Consider the following 24060-nt stretch of genomic DNA (forward strand, 5'->3'; position numbering starts at 1 on the left):
CGACTTCTTGTTGAAGTTAAACCTGGTCAACGGTGCGAGAGACTCCGCTCTGCTGTGGTTTCCTTCAGACGGTGAAAACACAATCAGTGGAAGTGTTTGTTTCCTGTTGTAGAGCAGCAGAAGTCTGTTTTATTAGAAACATGTTGAGTCTGCAGCTTCTGTGTGTGTGTGTCAGAAGTGGGAGGAGAGTGTGTGAGGCAGAGCCGGGTTCAGTTCTCGCCCTGCAGTCTGGGATCCTGAAGGGAAGTTTGGAAGCAGAAAATGGGAGCTGCCGCCTGCTTGATCGCTCTCGTCTACCTCTGCTCTCCGGCTGTGTGTGTTCCTGCAGCCGCACCAACACAGGTCTGTTTGTGTGTGTGTGTGTGTGTTGACTTTCTACCTCATAAATATTCAACCATCTCCCACTTTTAACTGACTTCATTCATCTGTTTGACACTGAGACCCTTTCACAGTGTGTTCTTGTTGTGTAAGCCGGGTGTTTTGTCGCGTTAAGAGCAACTTGTGAACGTACACAAGCTCCCAATGACTCTTGAAGGACGAAGGTTCAAATCCCTGGATCTCATGTGCCGTTTGCTGGGAGTGTGTAGTCGTCGACGGTGAGGAGTTGCGGTGAGGTTCGTAGTTCTGAACTCCAGACATGGACGAGTCGCTCAGAGACCCGAGTGTTTGCTTGGAGACCAGATCAAAACAAAAGCCATGTGACTAGAAGTGGGCGAGCTTTTACTTTGAAGAACTCCCTGGTTTGCTGTTAGTTTACTTCACGTTTATACTAGTGAGACGAGTCATGTTGTTTTGGTTATTAAAGTGAAACCTTTGATACCAAAGATGAACCAAGCTAGTACTATTAGCCACTAGCTAAGCTAGCTTACCATTAGGTTACATTCACATTTATCAACAAGATTTTCAAATAAAATTATTTGTTTACATACAGTTTGATATTGTTATTAATTTGAATGAAAAATAAACGTTATACATTCAATATTTTTACATGCGTAGCCTTTTAAATTCAATATAAAAATGTTGGTATAATAGACGATACCAATAGAGCAAAGGGACACTTGATCGAACTTTCAGCCAATAAGGGCAGAAGTAGACAATCACAACATTTTTATATTGTAATTTAAAAAGCAACAGATTCAAAAATATTGAATTTGGAAAATTGTTTTTTTTTTCCAACTATTGGAAAGGGATGATCAAACTGTTTTCAACTGAAAATTGAAAATATTCCATATTATTTGAGATATTTTTGCCTTTAGAATATTTGTTTGGGAAATTAGGGTAACAGTCACATCAAAGCAGCTGAAAGTAGAACAAATAAAGTGAAGTTTATATATACAGTATATTTTACATCTAATTCAACCTTTCAATACAGAAATGATTGAATTAATTAATAAGTACTAATTTAATTATTAAAGAAAGTGGAACAGTACTTTGGTCTGCCTGTTGGTGGCTTCGGTTGCTTCGACAGCATCAGTCTCTTTGTTCACCAGGAGGCGAAGAAGACACGAGGCGACGTCCCCGACATCCTCACGGCGGAACCAGAACCAACCAACGCCCTGACGGACTTCGAGAACTCCTACAACTATGTCTGTGAGTCTGTTTAAAAAAACGCTCCCCAGTGACGTCCGCCAATCATCTCAACTAACCTGCTTGTGTCCGCAGTGTCCCGGCTGGCTGGGATGGATCAGGCAGTTCACCTGCTCAACGTGGGTCACTACACTTTGGACGTCAAGGTCAGTCAGCTCCTGGATCGCCTGAACAGGATGGACGGTAAGACCTGGTCTGAACAAAGGTGTTCATCCTTATATCAACACCAAATGTCGTTTAAACCTGTTTATACTTTGGCCAGCTAAAGTCCTGGACTTAGAGGACAATATCCGCGAAGTCTACCAGCACAGTCGGGACAACCGCAAGGAGACAGGAAAACTTGAAGGTACGACAATCTTTGGACGGTAAACCTCGAAGTTGTTAGTGAACATGGTCTCAAGAGGGCGCTGGATCTGTTTCATCATTGTTTTCCGAATGCACCAGGTTGCCAAAAGGGACTCCGGGTGGGATACAAGTGTTACCTGGTCTACAACCGACTGGAGGACTACGCAGGCGCCTCCAAGAAATGCCAGGAACGGGGCGGGCGACTGGCCATGCCACGTGACCGAAAGGAGCAGGAAGCCGTGGCGGCTTACGTCAAGTCCTTCTTCCATCCGGGGAACTGGCCGGTCTGGATCGGCATCAACGACCTGCGATCCGAGGGCATGTACCTCTTTGACGATGGCACGCGGGTTTCCTACTTCCAGTGGCGCAAGCACTTCCTGTCCAGCCAGCCGGACGGGGGCCGGCGTGAGAACTGCGTGGCCATGTCCTCCGACGACGGCGACTGGTGGGACCACTACTGCGACCGGACTATGAACTACATGTGCGAGTTTGACGACCGGGTGGCTCTTTGACTTCATGGAACGCGCTCACTTCGTTTGATCTGTAACCGACAAATATCTGAAAATAAACCCTTTTGATACCTTTTCTCATCGTCGTTTCAATATTTGTCCAGCGAGATCGAGGATCTGAACCATCAGCAAAAACTAGAGCCGCCGATACGAATCGAGCCAAGGTCGACAGGGATTTAGGAAATTCCTGAGTGAGCTTTGAAAAGCAAACTGCCGATACTTCATGTCCCGTTGACTTCAATCTGATGTTTGATTGGTCCGCCTCAAAACAGCCACCAAAGAGTTAATGTCATGGAGACAGACTCAAAGAATGAGTTTAGCTGTGGCTCAGAAAGCAACAATTGTCGTCCCTTCTAGAGAGTCTTCTACCTCCATTGTGAAGTCTGGCTCACTTCGTAGATACGTGATGCGAGTATGTTGAAGTAAAGAATCTTTATTCGATAAAGATCAAACTCATGACTAAACATTTTCATGAGAAATCCATTTTTAAAAGCGACATGAAGGCAGGGGCGGCGACCGTCTCCTCGTGGTGTCACATCGGCCACGCCTCTTCATGAAGTCATGACTGCGAGACGTGACGTCATCAGCACGAGTGGAGGGCGCCGCTCCTCTCTCTCCGGGTGTCGTTTCAAATCCTTTCTTCTGCCGCTCTCACGATGTCGCTCAGGGTCGGTCGGTCCAGCGGGTTCTTACAGGGGTGACACAGAAGAACTTCACCCGAGTGGTCCAGCAGGAAGTCCCCTCCCATCTGGAGACCAAAGCAAACAGGAAGTAAAGAAACGTTTGGAGGTCGTCGCGGTGTGTTGGCGAGCTTACCTGAAAAATGTCCTCCAGCAGGTGTGAAGGGACGTCAGGGAAGTCGCGGCCCTGCGCCGGGAACTCCGAGTACCCGAGCAAAGTCCTGAACCTCAAGACTTGACCACAGGACGATTCCAGGCCGAAGGTCTTGTAGAGCTACAAGGGGGGAGAGATGTCACCGGTCTCACCCTCATCCCTCTTTCCAAGACTTGTAAGAGAACCTTTCTGTTCTGATCCAGCATCAAAGGGAAGCTGCAGAGGGTCTGCTGCAGCCACACTCGGGCGCCCTCGAGCCCGCCGAAGGCGACCACCACCACATTCACGGAGCGAGCCGCCAAGAACTCCTGCAGCCAGAGAAAGGACTTTCAAGTTGAAGCCAAAGGGTAAATCATCGTCCTTAAACAAGTGTCACCTGACAGTCCAGCAGCGCGCTCACGTGGTCCCGTCACGGTAGTCAGCCATAATGTCGGATCAGAACCAGCAGCAGCTTCTGTCCCGCCACCAGGTGCTGACCCAATGTCACGCTCCTGAAGACCGCCGTGTTAGTCAGTAGTCATAATGTATGTCTGTGTGTGTGTGTGTGAGCGAGTACAGACTCTCCACTGCGTCCGTCTGTCAGGACCAGGTCGGGACCGACTCTTCCTGCCGGGACTCCTTCGGACAATGACCGTCCCGCTCGTAGACGTCTGTCGAGCCCGACCAGGAAACTGTCCCAGTCTCTCTACGTGTGAGATGAACACACAAACATGAACACGCTTCACAGATCGACACAGAAAGATGCCACACAACTACAGTAGTGGAAGAAAAGATTCAAACAATGTCAAGTTTCTTCCAGAATATGAACCTGCGCTGCTTTTGTTGTTAGCCAGTGCTAGCTTGCGCTGATTCGCTGCAGGGATTACAAACACAACATGTCACCTCCCTGATCTTTAAAATGTAAACTTTTGGGTTGTAATCTACTTATCTGAAGATATTTTCTCCAACTTAAAGCTAAAAGTGGAATTTAGATGATTAAAATCTGGCGGTGGCAAACCAGCGCAAGCTAGCTTTGGCTAATGAACAAACACAGCTATCTTAAGTGCATGGATTGAAATCTTTTTTCATCTATCTATCTATCTATCTATCTATCTATCTATCTATCTATCTATCTATCTATCTATCTATCTATCTATCTATCTATCTATCTATCTATCTATCTATCTATCTATCTATCTATCTATCTATCTATCTATCTATCTATCTATCCAACTATCTGTCTGTCTGTCTGTCTGTCTGTCTGTCTGTCTGTCTAATCCATCCATCCATCCATCCATCCATCCATCCATCCATCCATCCATCCATCCATCCATCCATCCATCCATCCATCCATCCATCCATCCATCCATCCATCATCCATCCATCCATCCATCCATCCATCCATCCATCCATCTATCTATCTATCTATCTATCTATCTATCTATTAATCTGGTGTTTCACTCTGTTCTTAAAAGAACAAGAATTCTTTTTGTTTCCTAAATTCTCCTCCTGGACCATCGCACCTGTTGCTGCCTGATCAACTCATCAGCAGCAGAGCCTTTTAACCAAGTCTTCCCCAGCAACAGGCGCCCGAGTGTCAACATTGGAATACGCTCCTAAGTTTATCTTGAATCTCTCAATTTTTTTTTTTTTTTTTTTTTTAACCGGATACACTTTTCTTGTTGTTTTATTGTTCACCTAGTGCTTTGGCCAGTGGTCAGTGTTTGTTAGCATGTGTGTTTCACATGCTAACAAACACTGACCACTGCTCACTGTGTATATATGGCCACACGCGTCTCACCTCCAGCCGCAGGAACTCCTCCACCTGCACGGCCACGGCCGCACGTCTGTCGACACAATCATCTCAGACATTTTTTTCTTCTGACAAAGGCTTGATCCATTATGAGAATAACTCACCCGTACAACTTCTGCCACACATTATCAGCGTCGCTCTGCATTGTCACACCGATGCTAAACACAAAGAGATTGTGAAGAGATAATTATGCTTCATAAATGAGTGTGTGAGAGCTACTTAAAATGATTTATGGACGAGTGGGCGTGGTTATTTTTATCCAAACTGTTTAAGATTTTAATGATCGTAATGAAAGATTTAAAAAAATCCCGATCCTTGTGAAAACAAGAAAAACTGACAAAACAAGAAGCAAAATATAAAGAGCGGGAGACAATGATGACAAAGGGAGAATGACACCTCAACACTAGGCAGGTAAAATATTTATATTATTTAGCATGAATCCACACTCACCTTTTGTAGAACTCGGCTCCGGCGCCGATCAGGCCCAGCAACGAGTTGAGTTTATGAGCAAAGAATGTCTCCAGAGAAACTGGAATTAAAAAGATATTTTTTGAATTCAGATGATCTTTTCTTGCTTTTTCAAAAATATTTTTTATTTTGACAGACATTTTTCCTCAATAAGTTGTAAAAAATAAAAGGGAAATTTATTTTAACAATATTTAAGAGCCAGTTATGCAGGAGCCAGACTTGTTGTTAGGATCTAAATTATTATGATTCCAGAGTCTGAACATATACACCGGTAGAAAGGTCGTTTATGAGGTTGACGGTAAAAATTGAAAACTTCTACTCGTAATACACGAGTCAGTTAACTTGAAAAGTTAATAATTTTATGGCTTGTTCAGTTTAACCGATAACAAATGTAATTATTTACTTCAGTCATGTCATCACAAGAATCCCACTTTCATTCGACATCAAACTCATTTTGTGATTTTTTAAAACTTAACGTCTCACATATTTTGAAATTGCTATAAACTGTTTTGAGAAAATTCATTTAAGCTAAATTATAATTATAATAATACTGTTCGTTATTTATTGTGATATCTATAAAAGATAAGTATGGTTGAAAAAAAATGATAACTAGGGTCATTATAAAATATATTATTTGATTATTTCACAGTAAATAATAAAAATAATTTCTGTTTAGATGTACAATAATAGTATTAAATATGAAAATATATATTAAAGGAAGCAAAGGGATCTTGTAAAACGATTTATTCATCTTCTCAACGAAATCAAAGACATGAAAATGGATTTCAGGCAGACCACGACCCTACAGGCATCAATCTGTGGAATGTGTTACAAATACCTCAGAGGTTTGTTTGTCGGAGCCAGGTTGACTTTTAACAAAAACTTTGAAGCTAAAAACAAGAAAATAACTCCACACTCAGTGAGCTGTGGTAGAGAAGACACAAAGACACACAACCATTCAAACACAACATCAAAATTACGACTTTGACAAATCTCCTTTTACCTTTATTAATTCATGAAAAGATGAATACAAATATTTATTAATTTATTTAAATATATTTGTCAAATCTTATTCAAATACTAACCCATGACGAAACAAAAGGATAAACGATATAGTTAATTTGTGTTTCATTATACTTGTTATGAAATATGAATAACTTTTTTTATTATTCATTTTTGTTAAATACTTTTTTACGATATGTGACCGAATTATTCCAATTCTGTTTTAAATAGTCACTAATCATGAAACAAGTGTAAGACGAAACAATATAAATTAAAATAGTGTTTATAAAATGCTTTACTTTAACCAAAGTTACATTAAAAACTTACTTTCTGCCTCTCTGTTCGCCTCCTGCAGCAACGCTCGACCTTTGCCGACCAGCAGCTCCAGACCTCCGGCCACAGTCTCCTCCTCCGCCATGGTCCCGGACCGTCCGACACTTGGACCGAACCTCGGTTCAGAACTCAGGACTGACGGCAGCGCGCGGACTACCTGTAGCGACAACCACGTGACCAGCGATCCCTCCAACGTGACGTCATAACCAGCTGAACCGCAGTGTCATGGCTCGTCCTTCCGCTCGATAAGAAACCATTCGTGACGTAACACAGCGAATATTCCCGCCAGTCGGTGACACTGTGGGTCTGTAATAACACATTCTTGTGTTTGTTTGTCTGTGTTTATGTCACGCGAGGAGCGGAATCGACTTCATACGCCGATGACGCGGTGTTGCGTTCAATGACCGCAGTTTAAAGTTGAGAGTATTTTCTGTTTTTTAAAAACGTTTCTCGCATTTTAACAGTAATTTAACTGTTGATCTAAATAAATAAAACAAAATGGTTTGAAGGGTGGACGAACCATCACGTGTGATTGATCGAAAGTGATTAAAAAAACAGACGTTCTACTCAGCGAGTGTTTTATTGAACATTCATTCATTCATTCAGTTTGAAAACCAAAAAAAAAAAAAAACAGTTTCAAGTTTTTCCACGTCAGATTGTGCGCTCTATCGCCCCCTGGTGGCACGACGGTGAGGATAACGAGGAAGTTCAACCCCACGTGACTCTAGAATTGGCTTTTGTTCAAGTGAGATTGATCAAGAACTTTGGCCAGAACACACGAACCACCTGCTCCGTTTGTGTGACAGGAGTGAATATTACATATAAATAAAAATTTAAAGAAAACCTACTGATAATTTATTTAGTCTTTCACTTTTTTTCTTTTGTTTAGGGTTGTTGTTTTAACTGTACTTTTGTATTCCATTAATCAACAGCCACACTAATCTCTCCTAGATGTGTGTTTTTAATCATTTTCCTTCTAGTTACACATGTTAAACTTTAAGTATGTCACAAACTTAAAAAAAAAATCTTATTTTTCAAACCTGGATTGTTTTGACACTTGAGTAGCAATCAATTTAAATTAAATTCCTAAATAGTTTTCCCCTCATATTCTGGTTTTTGGTTGGCTTTGTGAAATTATGATGACAGTGGAAAATTAGAACGAGCAGAGTTTGTTTATTTTTTTAATTTTTATGCTTTAAACAGCAAACCTGATAGATTCCTGAATTAAATCAGGTGAAAGGAGTTAGTTTTAATTGAATCTAAACTAACTTAACTCCTGTAGTTGTTAATTGATTGTGTGAGTCGCTGATATATGAAGCTAAAATTGTTTTCCTTTCATCTTAAACTCCACTTTCTTTCTTCTAATTTTGAAATTGTTATTATTTCACATTTTACGACTCATTTTGTGATTTCCTTTATGAAATCTTTAAAGTAATTACACATTTTCTGTTTTCGAATTGAGTTAGGATCTCGGGTCAACTATCAATAAAAAATACTTCTTAAAACTGTTTCAACAGCCTGGATTTATCGGATTAAAACCTAAAACATTTGTCATTGTTCTGCTAAAAAAGAAAAATTTCACAATTGTCAGTTTTCCACGGAAGCCTGGAGGGTGAACCAGAACAAAATGGCCGCCACCAAACGGGAATGACTTGCATATATTTCAGGAGTGATGAGACTTCCTGTGTGTTCTGTGTGTTAAGACTTTTTAGGGCAGCGAGGCGACGAGTCCGTGTTTAGGACCTCTATCATGGTTCTGCTGGTCGGGAAGGACTCGGACACCGACGGAAGATTATGGAACCAGCCGGGCAAACTGTTGACACAAAGTGAGAGACTTGAACCCAGAGCGCAGACGCGAGTGGGTGAAGGGAGTCAAGAATGGACACACACCTCCTCAGGTTCATCCAGGTCTTGGCGGTCCTGCTGAAGCTCTCTGGACCAGCCGTGGTCATGGCCTCGAAGTCCACCAGCTGGCGGCGCGTCGGAGAAATGTGTTCACGCCAGGTGGTCATAATGATTCTGCAATGTACCGATGAGAAAAGCTCACCTTTCCTTTGGGGATTCGACCCACGACCTCCTTCCCGCTGGCCATCAGCGCCCCCATCACCACAGAGTACGCCACCACGCTGCGGACGACACAGGATGCAGACTGAACAGCCTGCAGGGGTTTGAAACATTCCAGGACAATTACCTGGATCCCCGGGACAGCGGCATGAGGTTGCAGAAGTAATACACCAGCGACAGGATGAGGTTGCAGACTGCGTCGGCGTCCTGAGACCAGGGGTCAAAGGTCAAGAGGCGGAGGATCAGGCGGGAAAAGGTGGCTTCGACACTCACCCCGAGTTCCGTTGACAGCATGAGAGCTTTCCCTTTACTGGTCAGGTCTTTGTAGATGGACTCGATTTCAGACTGGTACTGCTGGGTCCGCTCCTCCGTGGTCTGGGTCTCCACAGAGAACAGCATGTTGCCCACCCTGAAGCACAGAACCGCTCTATGGTTACGGGGATACGTACTTGGTATTACGACAACAATAGCCTCTCAGGCCAAGAAAGTTTTTTTTAACTGAAACCGTTTTAATCTGATGTTCTATAGCTCAAATATTAAGTAAGTTATAACTTTTAAAAAGTATCAGGTCGTCCACAGTCTCTGGCGTTATTTTAGCTATTGGCAGCTTCTGTGTCATTTTATAGAATTCGTCGCCATCGCCAGGAAAAAGAAGCGAGCAACCTTTGAAGTTCTTGCAGGCTTGTTAAAGGGACAATAAAATATATCTGTTAATAAAACTAAATAAAGGGTATTTGAAAGACATACAGAACGCTAATGATAAATCGATGTTGCTAATCCGCTTATGCTAAATTGCTAAACCGCTAATGCTAAAATAAAAAGGGATTGGCATAGAGTGAAGAAAGATAGAAGTAGTGAAGTGGAAAAAAAGTAAAACAACAAATAAGAACTAAAATAACAAAAGCAAACTAAAATTAGAGGATGAAAAGTGAAAAATCAAATGAGAAGGTATAGCAGAAGAAATAGAAAAAAGAACTTGGGAAATTAATGAATCATAAGATGAGTTTAAAAAGGATTGGTCAAAAAGAAAGGAGGAAGAGTGAGAGAAGGACAAAGGAATGGACTAGGGACGACTGTAGAGGCAAACGAGGGAACAAGGGATGAAGGGATGAAGGAGAAGAGTCAGCACCGGTCTCCTGTGATGGTGATGGTGAAGCCGTCGAACTCTTTCCCAGAATCCTTCACGCTCGCCACCTTCGAGTTGACAGTGAATCCGTCCCTGGTTTTACTGTTAAACTGCTTCAGGGAGCAAACACACAAACACACACAGACACACACATGAGCAGGTGACAACAGCAGAAACACACCTGAGCGTGAGTCTCACCTTCATGATGGGAAGAAGATCCTCCACCTTCTTCACCTTCTCCAGGGCCTGCCTCACCTCCTGGAGTCCTCGCGGGTTGTACGCTCTGACGCAGGAACAACATGGAGTTAATGAGTCTTGTTTGCTTCTGTCTGGACTTCATCAAGTTACACAACGAGGATCAAGGATGTGAAGTTAATTAGAAATCCAAGTAAAGTAATGTTAGTGACTATAAACTCCGGCTCCGTCGCTGATTGACAAGAACATTAACAGGACTAACCAAAGTGAAAAAGAACCGGGGCAACGTACCCATGGTACACCAGTATTCTGTCTTTAATGAAGTCCAGGATGCTGTCAAAGTAGGCCAGGTACCGGATGTTGATGATCTGACCCCTGAGGACGAGGACAGGGTTAGTGTTTCAGACGCATCGCCTCTGAGCCGGGTCGCCGATGTCACCTGATGAGGTTGATGTGGTTGTTGAATCCGCGGCTCAGGCTCCGGGCCGGCATCTGGTCCAACCACAGGACTGGCTGGTCTGGATCCGCGACCCTGAAATGGAGGTTTGAAATCAAATTGACGGTTGTTGTGAGGTTTTGAAGACACGTCTTCAACATCTTCAACTGGAAAAGAACTCTGGAGAGAACAGAGGAACCAAAGTCTTGCTCACCTCCTCCACTTGACGGCGATGTCGAACATGTCTCTCCACTGCATCTGCCGAGTTTTCCCGTTGACCCGCACTTTGGAGTTGCTCCACGTCCGTTGCATGGCCTGCATCACCTCCAGGGTGGCCAAGCCCATGGCTGGAACCAAGTGCGTAGGTCAGTATGGTCCACGCGACACCACTGAAGTGTGTTTACCTCTGTGTATTCTTTTATTCGGGAGGAAACCTGGAGTGTCATATTGCATTAGCGCCCCCAAGTGGTCGGCTGTGCAGATGAGCTTCTGGACATCGCTGCTGTAGCCGTCCAGGTTCTGTGGCAGAACGTCTCTGCGGGTGACACGCAGGCCGACATCAGGTTTCTGGTCCCAGCGGAACCCGCTTTAACGTCTTACTTGATGTGCGGCTGCAGACCCGGCTGTTCCTCGTAGCCTTCTATCAGGAAGGGCAGGTTTTTGGCCCAGTGGTTCTTGAAGTTCCCGGGGAGATCCATGTCCACGTTGTACTCCGCCACTGGGATGTCCAGGTGCGAGTGAAGGTAGCGGGAATATTCTGGAGAGGGCGAGGAGTGCGTCACACATGTGTGAGAGTTTATATACGTGTGTGTGTTTGACACACTTACCTCTGAGGTATTTGACTTTGAGGTACTCAGAGCTGGCCTTCTGCCCCAGCAGGGGGTCGTTGAGCATGACTTTGGTCTGAGCTTTGATGCCCTCGTAGAACTGACCCATGGCCACGTGGCTCAGACCCTTCATGTACTGACACATCTCGTTGTAAGGCTCCAGCTGCAGGCACCGCTGCACGCACACACACACACTCGGTCACACTCCTTCCTGCTTCCCAGAAGAGGCTTCTTTACCTTGAAGTTCCCGATGGCCTCCTGCAGCGAGCCGTGGTGGTACAGCATCATCCCCCGCAGCTGCAGGGACTGGATGTGGTTCTGGTTCAGCATCAGGGCTTTCTGGAAACTCTCCATGGCCGATTCAAAGTGCCCGAGCTCCCTGAGGACCAACCAACACATATCGAGTCACACATGTGAAAGAACGCCGCTGTCCTGTTGGTTTGACCCACCTGTAGGCCTGACCCAGACTCTTGTAGGCGTCGATGAAGTCGGACTTGAGCTTCAGAGCCTCTTTGAAGGTCTCGATGGCTTCCTGCGCAGGATTCACATGAAGCACAACTTTTGTTTTCCTACTACTTAAGGAAACCGTTTCAAGTCACCTTCAACATCCCTCTGTGGAAGAAGGTGAGCCCCTTGTACAACATGGCAATGGGTTGGTTCTTCTTCAGCTCCAGAGACTGCTGGAAGTCCTCCATGGCCGCCACATAGTCCTAGAGGAGGGTAAGAGGGAGACGGTCAGTGGAGGGAGACCGAGGCAGGGTGTGCGCCGGGTGAGCAGCGAGACCTCCGAGATAAAGAGCAGCGTTCCTCGGTGTCTGTAGAGTCGCGCCGAGGGCTGCAGCTGGATGGCTTTGGTGAGGTCACTCAGAGCTTCACTGATGCGGCTCAGAGGCGACAGGATCTGGACCAATCACACACATCGTTGTACACTTAGAATTAAGTCCGAATATACGGAAGTAAAAGTCAAAACTACATACGATAAGAAGATTTATGACACTATGACGTCACCGAACAAGGAAGGCAGCTCAACAGTGACTTTAATTGTATCTTAATTGTATATTTACTAAGCATTGCTGAGAGTTAATGACTCCGCAATAACAGTTTGAATGGAAAACAAAACACAAAAAAATGAGTAGAAGTTTCAAATTCATAACACAGCGACAAATTCACACAGACATGACTAATCAAACCATGACGACAAACAACTAATGATTCACAAGTCAATGTCTAGATGCTTTGCTGCTGAGGCATGACTATAAAAGGTGTGTAAAGTGTTTAGGTGTGAATTACCTGTTAAACAACACAAAAATTAAAACACCTTTAGACTCAATAAATTCTACAACTTGTGCTGCAGACCAGGATCTCCCTTGCTCACTCCCTCTCTAAGAACTCATCACTCCGATCAGATTTTTACATCTTCCAAAAACTGTGAAGCATGTTTAAGTCTTGAAGAGTATCTGGTCTGTGTTTTGTGCTAGACTCTTCTAGATAGAATCCATCTTAAAGTGTATTTAATGAAAGGCTAATATTGAGACTCACCTCCGCTCTTTGCTCGTACACCTCCGGCCAGTTTGGCTCCAGGGCGATGACCCGGTTGAGCTCATAGAGCGCCAGGTCCGCATTCTTTATGTCCTGAGGCACAAGAAGACAACAGCATTCAGCCGCTTTCCCAGAGCTGCTCCTACAGTCCGTGAGCGATGGCAAGACTCACCTGCAGACTTTTCTTGCCGTAGGCGATGCCCCTGCCATAGATGGCGCTGACCAGCTCTGGGTCACTCTGTGAGGATGCATTTTGTAGTTGTTAACACCGTTGTCGTACACAGTGATATTGTAGCAGTTGTCCTTGTCGACTTGTCATCATTGCAACTATGGTTGTCGTTTCTTCATTTTTCCACTTTTGTATTGATGATTGTAACAATCATTATAATACATTTGTTTTATTGGCACCTTTTAAAACACTCAAGGACACAGCACAAGACACAGTTTGCGGTTTAAAGAGACACATTATAAAAGGTTGAGCTACAGAAAACGAATCACTGTGAATAAGACATTTGGCATCAAATTTCAAAAGTCACGGTTTGTGGATCTGGATCATCCGTTTCGAGTGCATCTGTGATAAATCATGTGACACGACCAAGCCAAACAGACTCACTTGCAGCAGCAGCGAGAAGTGTTTGACGGCCTCATCGTAGAGACCATTGCCGATCAGAACGTAGCCGATGGCTGCGGAGACAGTCAAGAGAGATGAGTCGACGTCCAGCCAGAAGACACAGTGCGATCCAACTCACCGAGCTCCTCGTTGATGCTAAGGTCCTCGACAGGGAAGGGGATTTTCTTCTGCTCAATGAACAGCTTGGCCTGGTTCTGAGGAGGCGATTACAGACGAAGATATTTTTTACTGATAAGCAGTTTCCTGCAAAAGGCAGCATCAAGTGTGAAAACACAGGTTCTGCATTTGAGTGACTCGTTTGCACTATCATGTACTTATCATTACATTTTTTATTAAAGGACAGTAGAAAAGTATTCAAACTTTTTGAAATTAACGGATTTTTACGCAAAAATAGTTGTAAAAAAATCTTACCAATTTTTCTGAATTGATTTAAAGATTGATCTTCACCTCAGACAGAACTGTTTTTTTACTTCAATCTCTTTGTGTCCGTTCCATCAGACACAATGTTTGTTTTGTTACATTGTACACATGTAATTGGACAATTTTCCACTTGAATCCATTTTAATGTGACCAAACAAGATATTAAGAGATTAAAGGATCAAAGAGAATAACAGATATGATTTCTACAACTTATTCATACTATCTTTATTAAACAGAATATTAACTTCCTTCATCAATACTACAAAAAAAATCCCACAATAAAATAAACCATGTCTTTTTCCTGTGACAGACTGGCCCCCCCTTAAATTTTATTTCTATTCTTTTTATAACAACAAGTTTGGACCTCTTCAAAGATAGAGATTTTAGAAAAAGGTTCCGACTAGTTACATTAGTAAACACCTTTCTTCAGGTCTCGGTAGACTTTTTGTCGTGGCTCAAAAATAGCAGACAGATAATAAATATAGTTTCATGAGAAATTCATCATATAAACTCATTTAAAATGTAAAAGCATCTGTATATTTTACGTTGTGTACGTCGATAGGAATGTTTGCTGCCGCCATGTGCGGTAGATAAACTTCGCGGCACCTTTTCGAGTCTGTATCGACCCGTGTTCTCACCAGGATCTTTTCTGCGTTCAGGGAGAAGACCGACTCACAAGGTGGGTTGCGTCCTTCCTCACAGTCCGGATCTTCCAGCTGGAGAATGCTGGACTCTGGAGAAGAAAAGTTGGACTTAAGACGATGTGAAAAATTATCTTTTACTACATAAAGATTCCCCCTTCCATAGTGTGTACATAAAATAGAAAGAAGATCTGAGATACTTCTGAATAAAAAAGGAGACTACAAAAGACGTCAGATACAACAATGTGCTCATCAGATTACAACACCAAGCACACACAAAGCAGAAGGCTGAGTAACGACAAGAGAACTATACTTTATCTTCGAAACAGTAGCGACTGGAACTCTCTGAGGAACAACTGTAGTATTTTACTATTATTTTACTAAGTACTTCACACTATTTCTTTACATTCACCGTTAACTCCAGTGTGTAGTTTGTTAAGATTTGTTGTTGAATTAATATATATTATTAAAAACTGTTGTCAGGTCACATTTTTATATTTTTTAAGGATTCCTTTTCAAATCCAATTACACCGTCCAGGACGGTCCAGTTAGCTCTGAACCGAGCAGAATGACTGACACCGAGTTAATTGCACTTTACCACAGTCCGCCGCGTATTCTTCCCACTCGGACAACGAGCTGCATCCCTGCTTGTGGAGCTCGCTGTTGAACAGCGTGAGCGAGGAGAAGTACTCGGTGGAGGAAGTGACTTGACACCAGGACAGTAGTAGGAGAGTGACCACAACAAGAGTGCGACTGGAAGCGGCCATGACGGTTTACATCTGTGACGACGAGGCGGAAGCGGCTGTAGTCAAGCCCCGCCCACAACACACACAAACCAGCTGGGTGAGACTTTCCCAGCAGCCTCGAGTTTGTTTTTTAATCTATTTATTTTAAACTAACTTGATTTCAAATAATTCGTATTACGATCTTCAGTCTAACGTAAGATTTTTTTGTAAGATTCAAACATCACAAGTTATCTATAATGACGACAAAGGGTTTGATTTTTACACACAATCTCCTTTTATACTTTTGGCCTGTGTAATTGAAACTTTGATCACATGGTGATCTCAAAAGTCATGTCGACTTTATTGGTTTTATTTGTGTGGTTAAATGCTTTTATCTTGAAAGGGCTCACGTGCGCTGATGTGTTTCCGGTTCGCTGTCATACGAAGCTGCTGCTAGCTAAACACAGAAATGGAGAAAGCTGAATATCGCTGCATTAACTGTCACGGGAAAGCGACAGAACTTCATCGGGATTACAGCAACGGTATCCTGAAAATAACTATATGTGTATGTTACATGTTTACCTTCCTGTCTTGTACTCACGAGTTATTTGACTTTAGCATACACATAAACCTAAACCCAACATACAAAAACGATGAACGATATCTGTTTCGAAAATATAAATACTTTAAATTAAACTTGATATAACAATTAATTTAACCTTTCAGTGTTTGTTACTTCTTCAGTAGTCATAATTCTATTTAAATGTTTTTAAATTTATTAAAAAAATAAATGCATTAATATATATCTGAGTGCATTGTTTACTATTTATTTCTATGTGTTTTAGGAGTCCTGCGAGAAGCCGGTGGATAAATACATAGAATATGATCTAGTCATTATTCTTATCGATGCTATTCTGTGCAAAACACAAGCCTTTCGTCACATCTTGTTCAACACGAGTCTAGACGTAAGTAAGAATCACAAAGTTTAATACGATATTGTTTACTGACCCAGTTCCCTGTTACAAATATGCTATTCTGGTTATCTCCCCAAATGTTGTCCTCCGCAGATTCAATGGAAGTTGACCGTGTTTTGCCTGCTGTGCGAGGCGTATTTCCGCTGGTCTCTCCTGCATGGTTCAGAACCCAGCAGCGACCCGGCCGACATCATCCGGTACACCAAGGAGTGGGAGTTCTACGGCTTGTTTGGACAGGCATCCCTTGGTGAGAGCGCTCGTGTTCCATCATTGTATACGGACCTTTGACTATATATTCATTTTTATGTTTCAGAGCTTTCTGCATTTTGCTGCGGGGTTTTGGGGTTCGTCTGGCTGGTGCTGTCGGGTCTTCAGGGTCGGGCAGTAGATCTGGATGGGCTCCTGCGGGCGCTGCTTCTCTCCTGCTACGGCAACGTCTTGCTGATCCCAGCGGTGATCTGGGAGCACGACTACTCTCCTCTGAGTCTGGTTCTGATCAAGCTGCTGGTGCTCGCGTCCAACTCTCAGGCCGTCAGGGGTGAGACCACCAGAGAAGACCGGGTCTCTCGGAACCCGTTTGTTTAGCCTGTGTTTTAATGTTACGTGATTGTACCTTGTTGTATGTGGTTGTCATCACCATCCTACATGAACACAAATGTGTGTGTCTAGTGCTGGTAAGGAGAGTGTGACGCTATTGTTACCATTTTATTTTTTTTAGAAAACTGCGAGCTCCTTCTCTCACCAGCAGGTGGCAGCACAAGGTTAAACGTAAAACGTTCAACCGCTGGAATCATAAATATTGAGGATTTCTGGGAAAATGAGTCAGTGTCTGGCGTTGAGCTGCATGTTTTAAAGGTTTAAGGAGGAAAGATTAACTTGCAACATCTAAAAGGTTGCACTGAAAGTGTCGCTGAAGATTCTTGAAGATTTGATTGGTCCATCTCTTGTTTCCTTCGCAGTGATCCTCAACAGCAGCCGCCGCCTCTCGGTGGCCGCCGTGTGTGTCGGGCTGATGCTGGAAACCTGCGTCGCTCAGCTGTTCATCAAGTTCCCCTTGAGCCCAGAAGTCAGACTTGTGGTGGACATGTGACGCACGTTTCTGAGCTGAGTCATCTCACCTTTAAAATTAAACAAAATAAGTTTAAATAGATAGTAAAAATAGTGTAAATGTGTAAATGTTATAGTGATTTACTGGGGGGGGGGGTCTGGATTTGGCCCAATGTTTTTTATATTCAGGATGCAGGACTCTGGCACGGGAACCTCCGCCAACATAACTGCCAACTTGAACTTGTTATTATCTTTTTTTAAAATTATTATTAAAAAATGAAAAAGACGTTTAAACCTGTGTGTTCGTGTTCGCACATAGACACTCCTGGATAGAGACCATGAGACCTGACGTGTTGCCCAACAACGACAGGATTTCAAACCGGCAGCCGCTGACTCACTCTGCTGTTATGAGGCAGCGCCCCTGTCCATCAGGCGTGGCAGAACCTGCGGCGGAACCAGAACCACGACTCTTGTCGGGACTCTTTTTGCACCTGGTTGAGGTGTTTGCTGGACTGAAGCCAAGTTCATTGACCTCAACATCCACTGGTCCTGACCTCTGACCCTTCACCCAACATGAGTGATTGACACTTTCATCAGGTCCAAGCAAGTCTTGTGTGAGCGAGTTGGTGTGTTGGAATTTACTGATCCGGTGTGTAAAAGTGCTGGTCACTCAGTGTGCAGACGTTTAATCTGTCTAATCTGATTACTGCACCAGCGTGTCCACGACAGGCAGGTCCCGGGTCAGAACTGGTCCTGCCCAGGAGAGTCCGTTCATAAACTGTTTCCCTCTAAACAAGTATAGTCTTTGTTTCATACCACAAATGTTGGTTCACTGGTGCTGACAGGTTCAGTCGTGGACCGGCTGGGACTTGATATTCACTAGTCGAAAGAGTTGGTTGGGACTTTATTGTGACTTGTTGTGACCTGTTGACTTGTTTGTTAACTTGATAGGACCTATATTGACCCGTTATAATCTGTTGTTGACTAGATAGTGCCTATATTTTTGACTTGTTGGATCTGTTGTTGACGAGATAAGAGCCTATTATTGTCTTGATAGGACCCTTTTTTGACTTGTTGCTACATTTTGTTGAGTAGATAGTACTTCTGTTGACTTGTTGGATCTGTTGTTGACTAGATAGGAACTATAAAGTTGACTTGTTGGAACTGTTGGAACCTCAGGTTCTACGAGTTGGTGCGAAGCCCTCTAACGGCTTTGCTATTGGTTTACCCCGAGGCACCGCCTCGTCTCTGAGAAAGCTCAATGAAGTCGCCACCCAGCAGGGGGCAGTCCACTTCCTATAAAGGCGGGAAGCACCCGCCGCACTTCCTCCAACTGAAAACTCAGCGAGAAGGGCGGCCGCTGGACGACGAGGTTAGAGGGCTTCGCACCAACTCGTAGAACCTGAGGTTATGATAGATAACTCAGGGGTTCTACGTCATTGGTGCTCCACCCTCTAACGGCTTCGCTATTGGTTTAACCCAACGGCGAAGCCTGACGGGATAAATGTACCCCCAGCTGGACGCCGCTCCTGGAGCAGCATCGCTAGGGCCCCACCGGCCCAGGATCCAAGTCTACTGGAGCCGTAGGCCTCGATGGGGGCACAGCAGCGCTCAAAACTGTATGAGCTACTGATCCCGCCGTCACGTCGAGGAGATAGGCTTTAGCAAAGGTAGACGTGGACGCCCAAGAGGCAGCTGAGCAGATATCCTCTGCTGCCACATCCCGCAAAAGAGCCACTGAGGCTGCCACACCACGGGTGGAATGTCCGTCCAGGAGGAGCCTCCGGTCTCTCTCCGGCAGCGCTGTGGCCAGGTCTAGCCACAGGTGCCGGTGGCCCAGCTGTCCAGCGTCGCGGAGTCCCCCTCCCAGGATCGCGTACGCCTGTGACATCCGGAGGAGCGCAGCCACCGAGTCCTTGACTTCCTCCAACTCCGAAGGTCCAAGGTCGTCTCGGTCCACGGTGAGCCTGTCGAGCGCACCGCACAGGAGAGCCATGTTGTTCGCGAGGGAGACCACCTGCGTCCCCCCCGTATAGGTTCTGTTGAACAACATTGCCGTCAACCTATCTTCAGCTCTAGGCAGAGCTACAGGGCGGCCTGGCCAGAGCTGAGCTCCCGGGTCGAGGGCAGCACGTACCGTATCCGAGGGCTCCGGGACACCGCGCCGCCAGTCAACCCCGTCCACACGGCAATAGGGTCCGTAGGATCCTACGGGAGGCCCTGAAGCCATGGGAGAGGCAGACCCTCGCAGCGCGTAGCCCCAGATCTCGTCCAGTTTAGGACAGACAACCCCCGGAACCGTAGGCCTGCGCGCCTCATTCCGCCCGACCTTCACTCCGCATGTAAACGGGGGTGGCGCGAGTGGAGGTGCGGGAGGGAGCTCGACCTCCATGCGGTTCGCCGCGGCGGTGAATATGCGCGGCAGGGCGTCAAGCGGGTAGCGAGGAACCGGCCCAGTTCCCCCGACCGCTTCGACATCCCCCGGTTCGGAACCGAACAGGGTGCTCGGATCCGCCTCATAACACCGCCGGTCGTCCTCCTCATCGTAGTCGGCCCACGACCTGACTGGAGGACGCGGCGCGCGCCGACTGGCCTCGTATGCTTCCCGTCTCCTCCGGACCTCCTCGGGAAGCATACGGCAGGCCTCACAATCCGCAAACGCGTGATCCGGGCCTAGGCAAACGAAACAGAGAGCATGCGTGTCCCCCCTCCCCAGGGGGGTGTCACACGTCAGGCACAAAGATCCATCTACATCAACGTTCATGCTCACGTCCGCCATGCTGATCCAGGAGCTTTCTCGCTGAGTTGAAAAGGGAGGAAGTGCGGCGGGTGCTTCCCGCCTTTATAGGAAGTGGACTGCCCCCTGCTGGGTCGCGACTTCATTAAGCTTTCTCAGAGACGAGGCGGTGCCTCGGGGTAAACCATTAGCGAAGCCGTTAGAGGGCGGAGCATCAATGACGTAGAACCTATATTGCTGACTTGTTGTGACCTGTTGTTGACTTGATTGGACCTTTTATATTTTGCTTCTGGTTGACTATATAGGACATCTATTGCTGACTTGTTAAAACCTTAAACAATTAAACAATTTCCCGAAGGAGACCTCCTGAGGGATCAATAAAGTTCTACCTACCTACCTACCTACCTACCTACCTACCTACCTACCTACCTTTTGTTGACTCGATAAGACCAGATGTTTGATTATTTGACATGTTTATGTAATTATTGTTGACTTGTTGGTAGTTTCTACCTCTTTCTTAAATGACTTGTGTTTGACCTGTTGACTGACTTTATTGACTTGGTAGAACAGTGCAGTCCAGTTTGGTGATCTGCTGCTGAACCATCAGCTGTGACACTCCAGACGTCCACGATGATTCTCATTTATCCAGCTCATGGTTTTATATGTAACGTGTCTGTGACACGATGACAAGTCAGTCTGCCAACAATTATAGCTATTGTTGTTCTAAACACACGCTGACATGGTTAACCAGCAAGTGTGTGTCTGCGTCAGAGTGTCTTTAGTGGATCTGCTCCATCAAGATTATGTTAATCTGCTCTAATCTCCACACAACTCTGCTACTGCTGAAAACACACTGGTGAAGACAACTGGTTCTCTTATCTGTTGTACTGTTACATCACAGACACTACACTTTACACCCATAACCAAGTCATCGACAAAAAAAAACTTGTCACAAGAAGCTACAATGATGCAAATTAATTCAAGGATATACACAGAGTCAAGGAGAGAAATGACTAGGTCAAGAACAGAAATGAACAAGTAGACAAAAGTCATCAAGTACCTGCAAAATAACTTCATAAGTAGTTATCAATAGATCCCAGACCTATACACAGGTTACATCGCGTCAAGGTAAAGACCAAGTCAACCACAGAAGTGACTAGGTCAACAAAAGTAAAGACTAAGTCAACCACAAAAATAACCTAGTCAACAAAAGTAAAGATCAAGTCAATCACAAAAGTGACCAGGTCACCAAAAGTAAAGACCAAGTCGACCACAAAAATAACCAAGTCAACAAAGTAGAGACCAAGTCAACCACAGAAATGACCAAGTAAATAAAAGTAAAGAGCAAGTCAATAAAAGAAGTTACCAAGTCAACAAAAGTCAAGACCAAGTCACCCACAAAAAATAACAATGTAAAGACCAAGTCAACCACATAAATAACCAAGTCAATAAAAGTAAAGACCAAGTCAACCACACAAATGACCAAGTGAACAAAAGTAAAGACCAAGTCAACCAAACAAATGACCAAGTCAATAAAAGTAAAGACCAAATCAACCACACAAATGACCAAGTCAATAAAAGTAAAGACCAAGTCAATAAAAGAAGTGACCAAGTCAACAAAAGTAAATACCAAGTCAATAAAAGTAAAAACCAAGTCAACCACAAAAATGAACAAAGTCAACAAAAGTAAAGACCAAGTAAACAATAGAAGTGACCAATTCAATAAAAGTAAAGAACAAGTCAACCACAAAAATGAACAAAGTCAACAAAAGTAAAGACCAAGTCAACAATAGAAGTGACCAACTCAATAAAAGTAAAGACCAAATCAACCACAGAAATAACCAAATCAATAAAAGTAAAAACCAAGTCAACCACAAAAATTAAGAAAGTAAACAAAAGTAAAGACCAAGTCAACCACAGAAATAATCAAGTAAATAAAAGTAAAGACCAAGTCAACCCCAAAAGTGACCAAGTGAACAAAAGTAAAGACCAAGTCAACAATAGAAGTGAGTAAGTCAATAAAGGTAAAGACCAAATCAACCACAAAAATGAACAAAGTCAACAAAAGTAAAGACCAAGTCAACAATAGAAGTGACCAACTCAATAAAAGTAAAGACCAAATCAACCACAGAAATAACCAAATCAATAAAAGTAAAAACCAAGTCAACCACAAAAATTAAGAAAGTAAACAAAAGTAAAGACCAAGTCAACCACATAAATAATCAAGTAAATAAAAGTAAAGACCAAGTCAACCCCAAAAGTGACCAAGTGAACAAAAGTAAAGACCAAGTCAACAATAGAAGTGAGTAAGTCAATAAAGGTAAAGACCAAATCAACCACAGAAATGACCAAGTCAATAAAAGTAAAGACCAAGTCAATAAAAGTAAAGACCAAGTCAACCACAAAAATGAACAAAGTCAAATAAAGTAAAGACCAAGTGAATAAAAGACAAGACCAAGTCAATAAAAGAAGTGACCAAGTCAACAAAAGTAAAGACCAAGTCACCCACAAAAAATAACAATGTAAAGACCAAGTCAACCACAAACATTAACAAAGTCAATAAAAGTAGTCCACACCAGGTCAGTGGCTCCTGTTTCCATGGAGACTTCTCCTTGTGTGAAAAAAACAGCAGAACAGACGACACGTCTCATCCGTCTTGAATCGTGTGCTCAGAAAATCCTCAAGTTCTAGTCCTCATCAGGAGGTCGTAGGAGCCTCCAGCCCGGGGGAGAAGATGTCGGCTTCAAAGCCGTCAGTCACGCTGCAGCGATCAATGGAAGTGGAGCACGAGTGGAGGAGACTCTGCAGGGAAATGCAGATTCTGGAATCTGCATTCAGTGCAGATAACTGGGAGAAGAGCGAGAAATGTGGGGCAGCAGCTCGGAGGAGGAAACACAGGAGGAGGCTGTGAAAGGGTTGTGTTGGAGAATGAATAGTAAGTAAGTAAGTAAGTAATATTTATTTATATAGCGCTTTTCGAGACCAGGGTCACAAAGCGCTTTAACAATCAAAACAATACTCAAAACAGTACATACTTCAAAGATCAAGACAACACCGAGAACAACACAGGAGTTCGAGAAATTCAAGGAAAAGCCTGAACAAATAGAAACGTCTTAAGATGTTTCTTAAAGGAGTCAGTAGACTCCATCAAGCGCAAAGAGAGAGGAAGATTGTTCCAAAGCTTAGGAGCAACAGCCTGAAAAGATTTCTCTCCTCTGGTCCTGAGCCGTGTGCGTGGAACCATAAGTAGATTCTGATCCACAGACCTCAGAGACCGAGCTGGGGTGTAAGGCTGGATCAGATCAGTGATGTAAGGAGGAGCCTGACCATGAATAGCTCTGAAAGTAAGAACCAGAATTTTAAAGTTGATCCTGAAAGAAACTGGAAGCCAGTGAAGAGTTTTAAGGATCGGAGAAATGTGAGTTCTTCTACTTGAATAACATCCGCTAAGAACGTGAAGACGCTTCACAATTTCAACATTTGTCTTTCTTCTAAACCCAACACCCAAAATAACAGGCTTCAAGATCGCTTCTTCTAAGTTCAAAGGTCATACACTACAGCATCCTGACCGTCACCTTTGACCTAACCTCTACACCAAAAATATCCCGGCTGTCACTTAAGGTTTTTTTTCTTTCTTTCTTGAAGAGTCCGTCCTTCCTTTTAATTTGTTCACCTTTTCCTTTTTGTTTTCATAGGTTTTTTCCTACACATTTTCCTGCGACTTTAATCTCGTAATAAAGTATTTTCCTATGACTTTAATCTTGTAATAAAGTATTTTGCTACGATTTTAATCTCGTAATAAAGTATTTTCCTACGACTTAAATCTTG

The 24060-nt window shown here is 43.9% G+C and overlaps 4 protein-coding genes across 5 annotated transcripts; 2 read left to right on the forward strand and 2 right to left on the reverse strand.

Moving 5' to 3' along the window:
- The first annotated feature begins 215 nt into the window (after positions 1-215).
- Positions 216-2517, forward strand: clec11a (C-type lectin domain containing 11A). Its single transcript, XM_087806076.1, has 5 exons — positions 216-342; positions 1491-1590; positions 1663-1770; positions 1850-1933; positions 2032-2517. The coding sequence occupies exons 1-5, from the start codon at positions 262-264 to the stop codon at positions 2442-2444; spliced, it is 786 nt and encodes a 261-aa protein (XP_087662202.1). The 5' UTR covers positions 216-261; the 3' UTR covers positions 2445-2517.
- A 341-nt stretch (positions 2518-2858) lies between these two features.
- Positions 2859-7038, reverse strand: selenol (selenoprotein L). The gene is made up of 9 exons (XM_087806077.1): positions 6865-7038; positions 5518-5596; positions 5172-5225; positions 5056-5101; positions 3836-3960; positions 3652-3766; positions 3461-3583; positions 3258-3395; positions 2859-3189 (listed from the first exon to the last, which is right to left on the reverse strand). Exons 1-9 carry the CDS (start codon positions 6953-6955, stop codon positions 3070-3072), a joined length of 891 nt encoding a protein of 296 aa, XP_087662203.1. The 5' UTR covers positions 6956-7038; the 3' UTR covers positions 2859-3069.
- A 399-nt stretch (positions 7039-7437) lies between these two features.
- ttc13 (tetratricopeptide repeat domain 13) lies at positions 7438-15525 on the reverse strand. 2 transcript variants are annotated; one of them, XM_087806079.1, is made up of 23 exons: positions 15348-15525; positions 14747-14841; positions 13807-13882; positions 13671-13741; positions 13230-13295; positions 13058-13150; positions 12303-12419; positions 12118-12228; positions 11968-12050; positions 11756-11897; positions 11519-11693; positions 11292-11448; positions 11096-11226; positions 10906-11038; positions 10695-10787; positions 10547-10630; positions 10259-10343; positions 10064-10170; positions 9208-9343; positions 9062-9141; positions 8918-8996; positions 8761-8840; positions 7438-8683 (listed from the first exon to the last, which is right to left on the reverse strand). In XM_087806079.1, exons 1-23 carry the CDS (start codon positions 15514-15516, stop codon positions 8569-8571), a joined length of 2478 nt encoding a protein of 825 aa, XP_087662205.1. In that variant the 5' UTR covers positions 15517-15525; the 3' UTR covers positions 7438-8568. The 2 variants fall into 2 exon arrangements, with proteins under 2 accessions (XP_087662205.1, XP_087662204.1); XM_087806078.1 differs by having other exon boundaries at positions 10064-10173.
- A 352-nt stretch (positions 15526-15877) lies between these two features.
- Positions 15878-18258, forward strand: arv1 (ARV1 fatty acid homeostasis modulator). The gene is made up of 5 exons (XM_087806080.1): positions 15878-16039; positions 16320-16439; positions 16542-16695; positions 16762-16986; positions 17408-18258. Exons 1-5 carry the CDS (start codon positions 15944-15946, stop codon positions 17536-17538), a joined length of 726 nt encoding a protein of 241 aa, XP_087662206.1. The 5' UTR covers positions 15878-15943; the 3' UTR covers positions 17539-18258.
- The last annotated feature ends 5802 nt before the right edge of the window (positions 18259-24060 follow it).

This window comes from Callionymus lyra, chromosome 13 (assembly GCF_982586985.1).
Source record: "Callionymus lyra chromosome 13, fCalLyr1.hap1.1, whole genome shotgun sequence".
In the NCBI taxonomy this organism is placed as follows: Eukaryota; Metazoa; Chordata; class Actinopteri; order Syngnathiformes; family Callionymidae; genus Callionymus; species Callionymus lyra.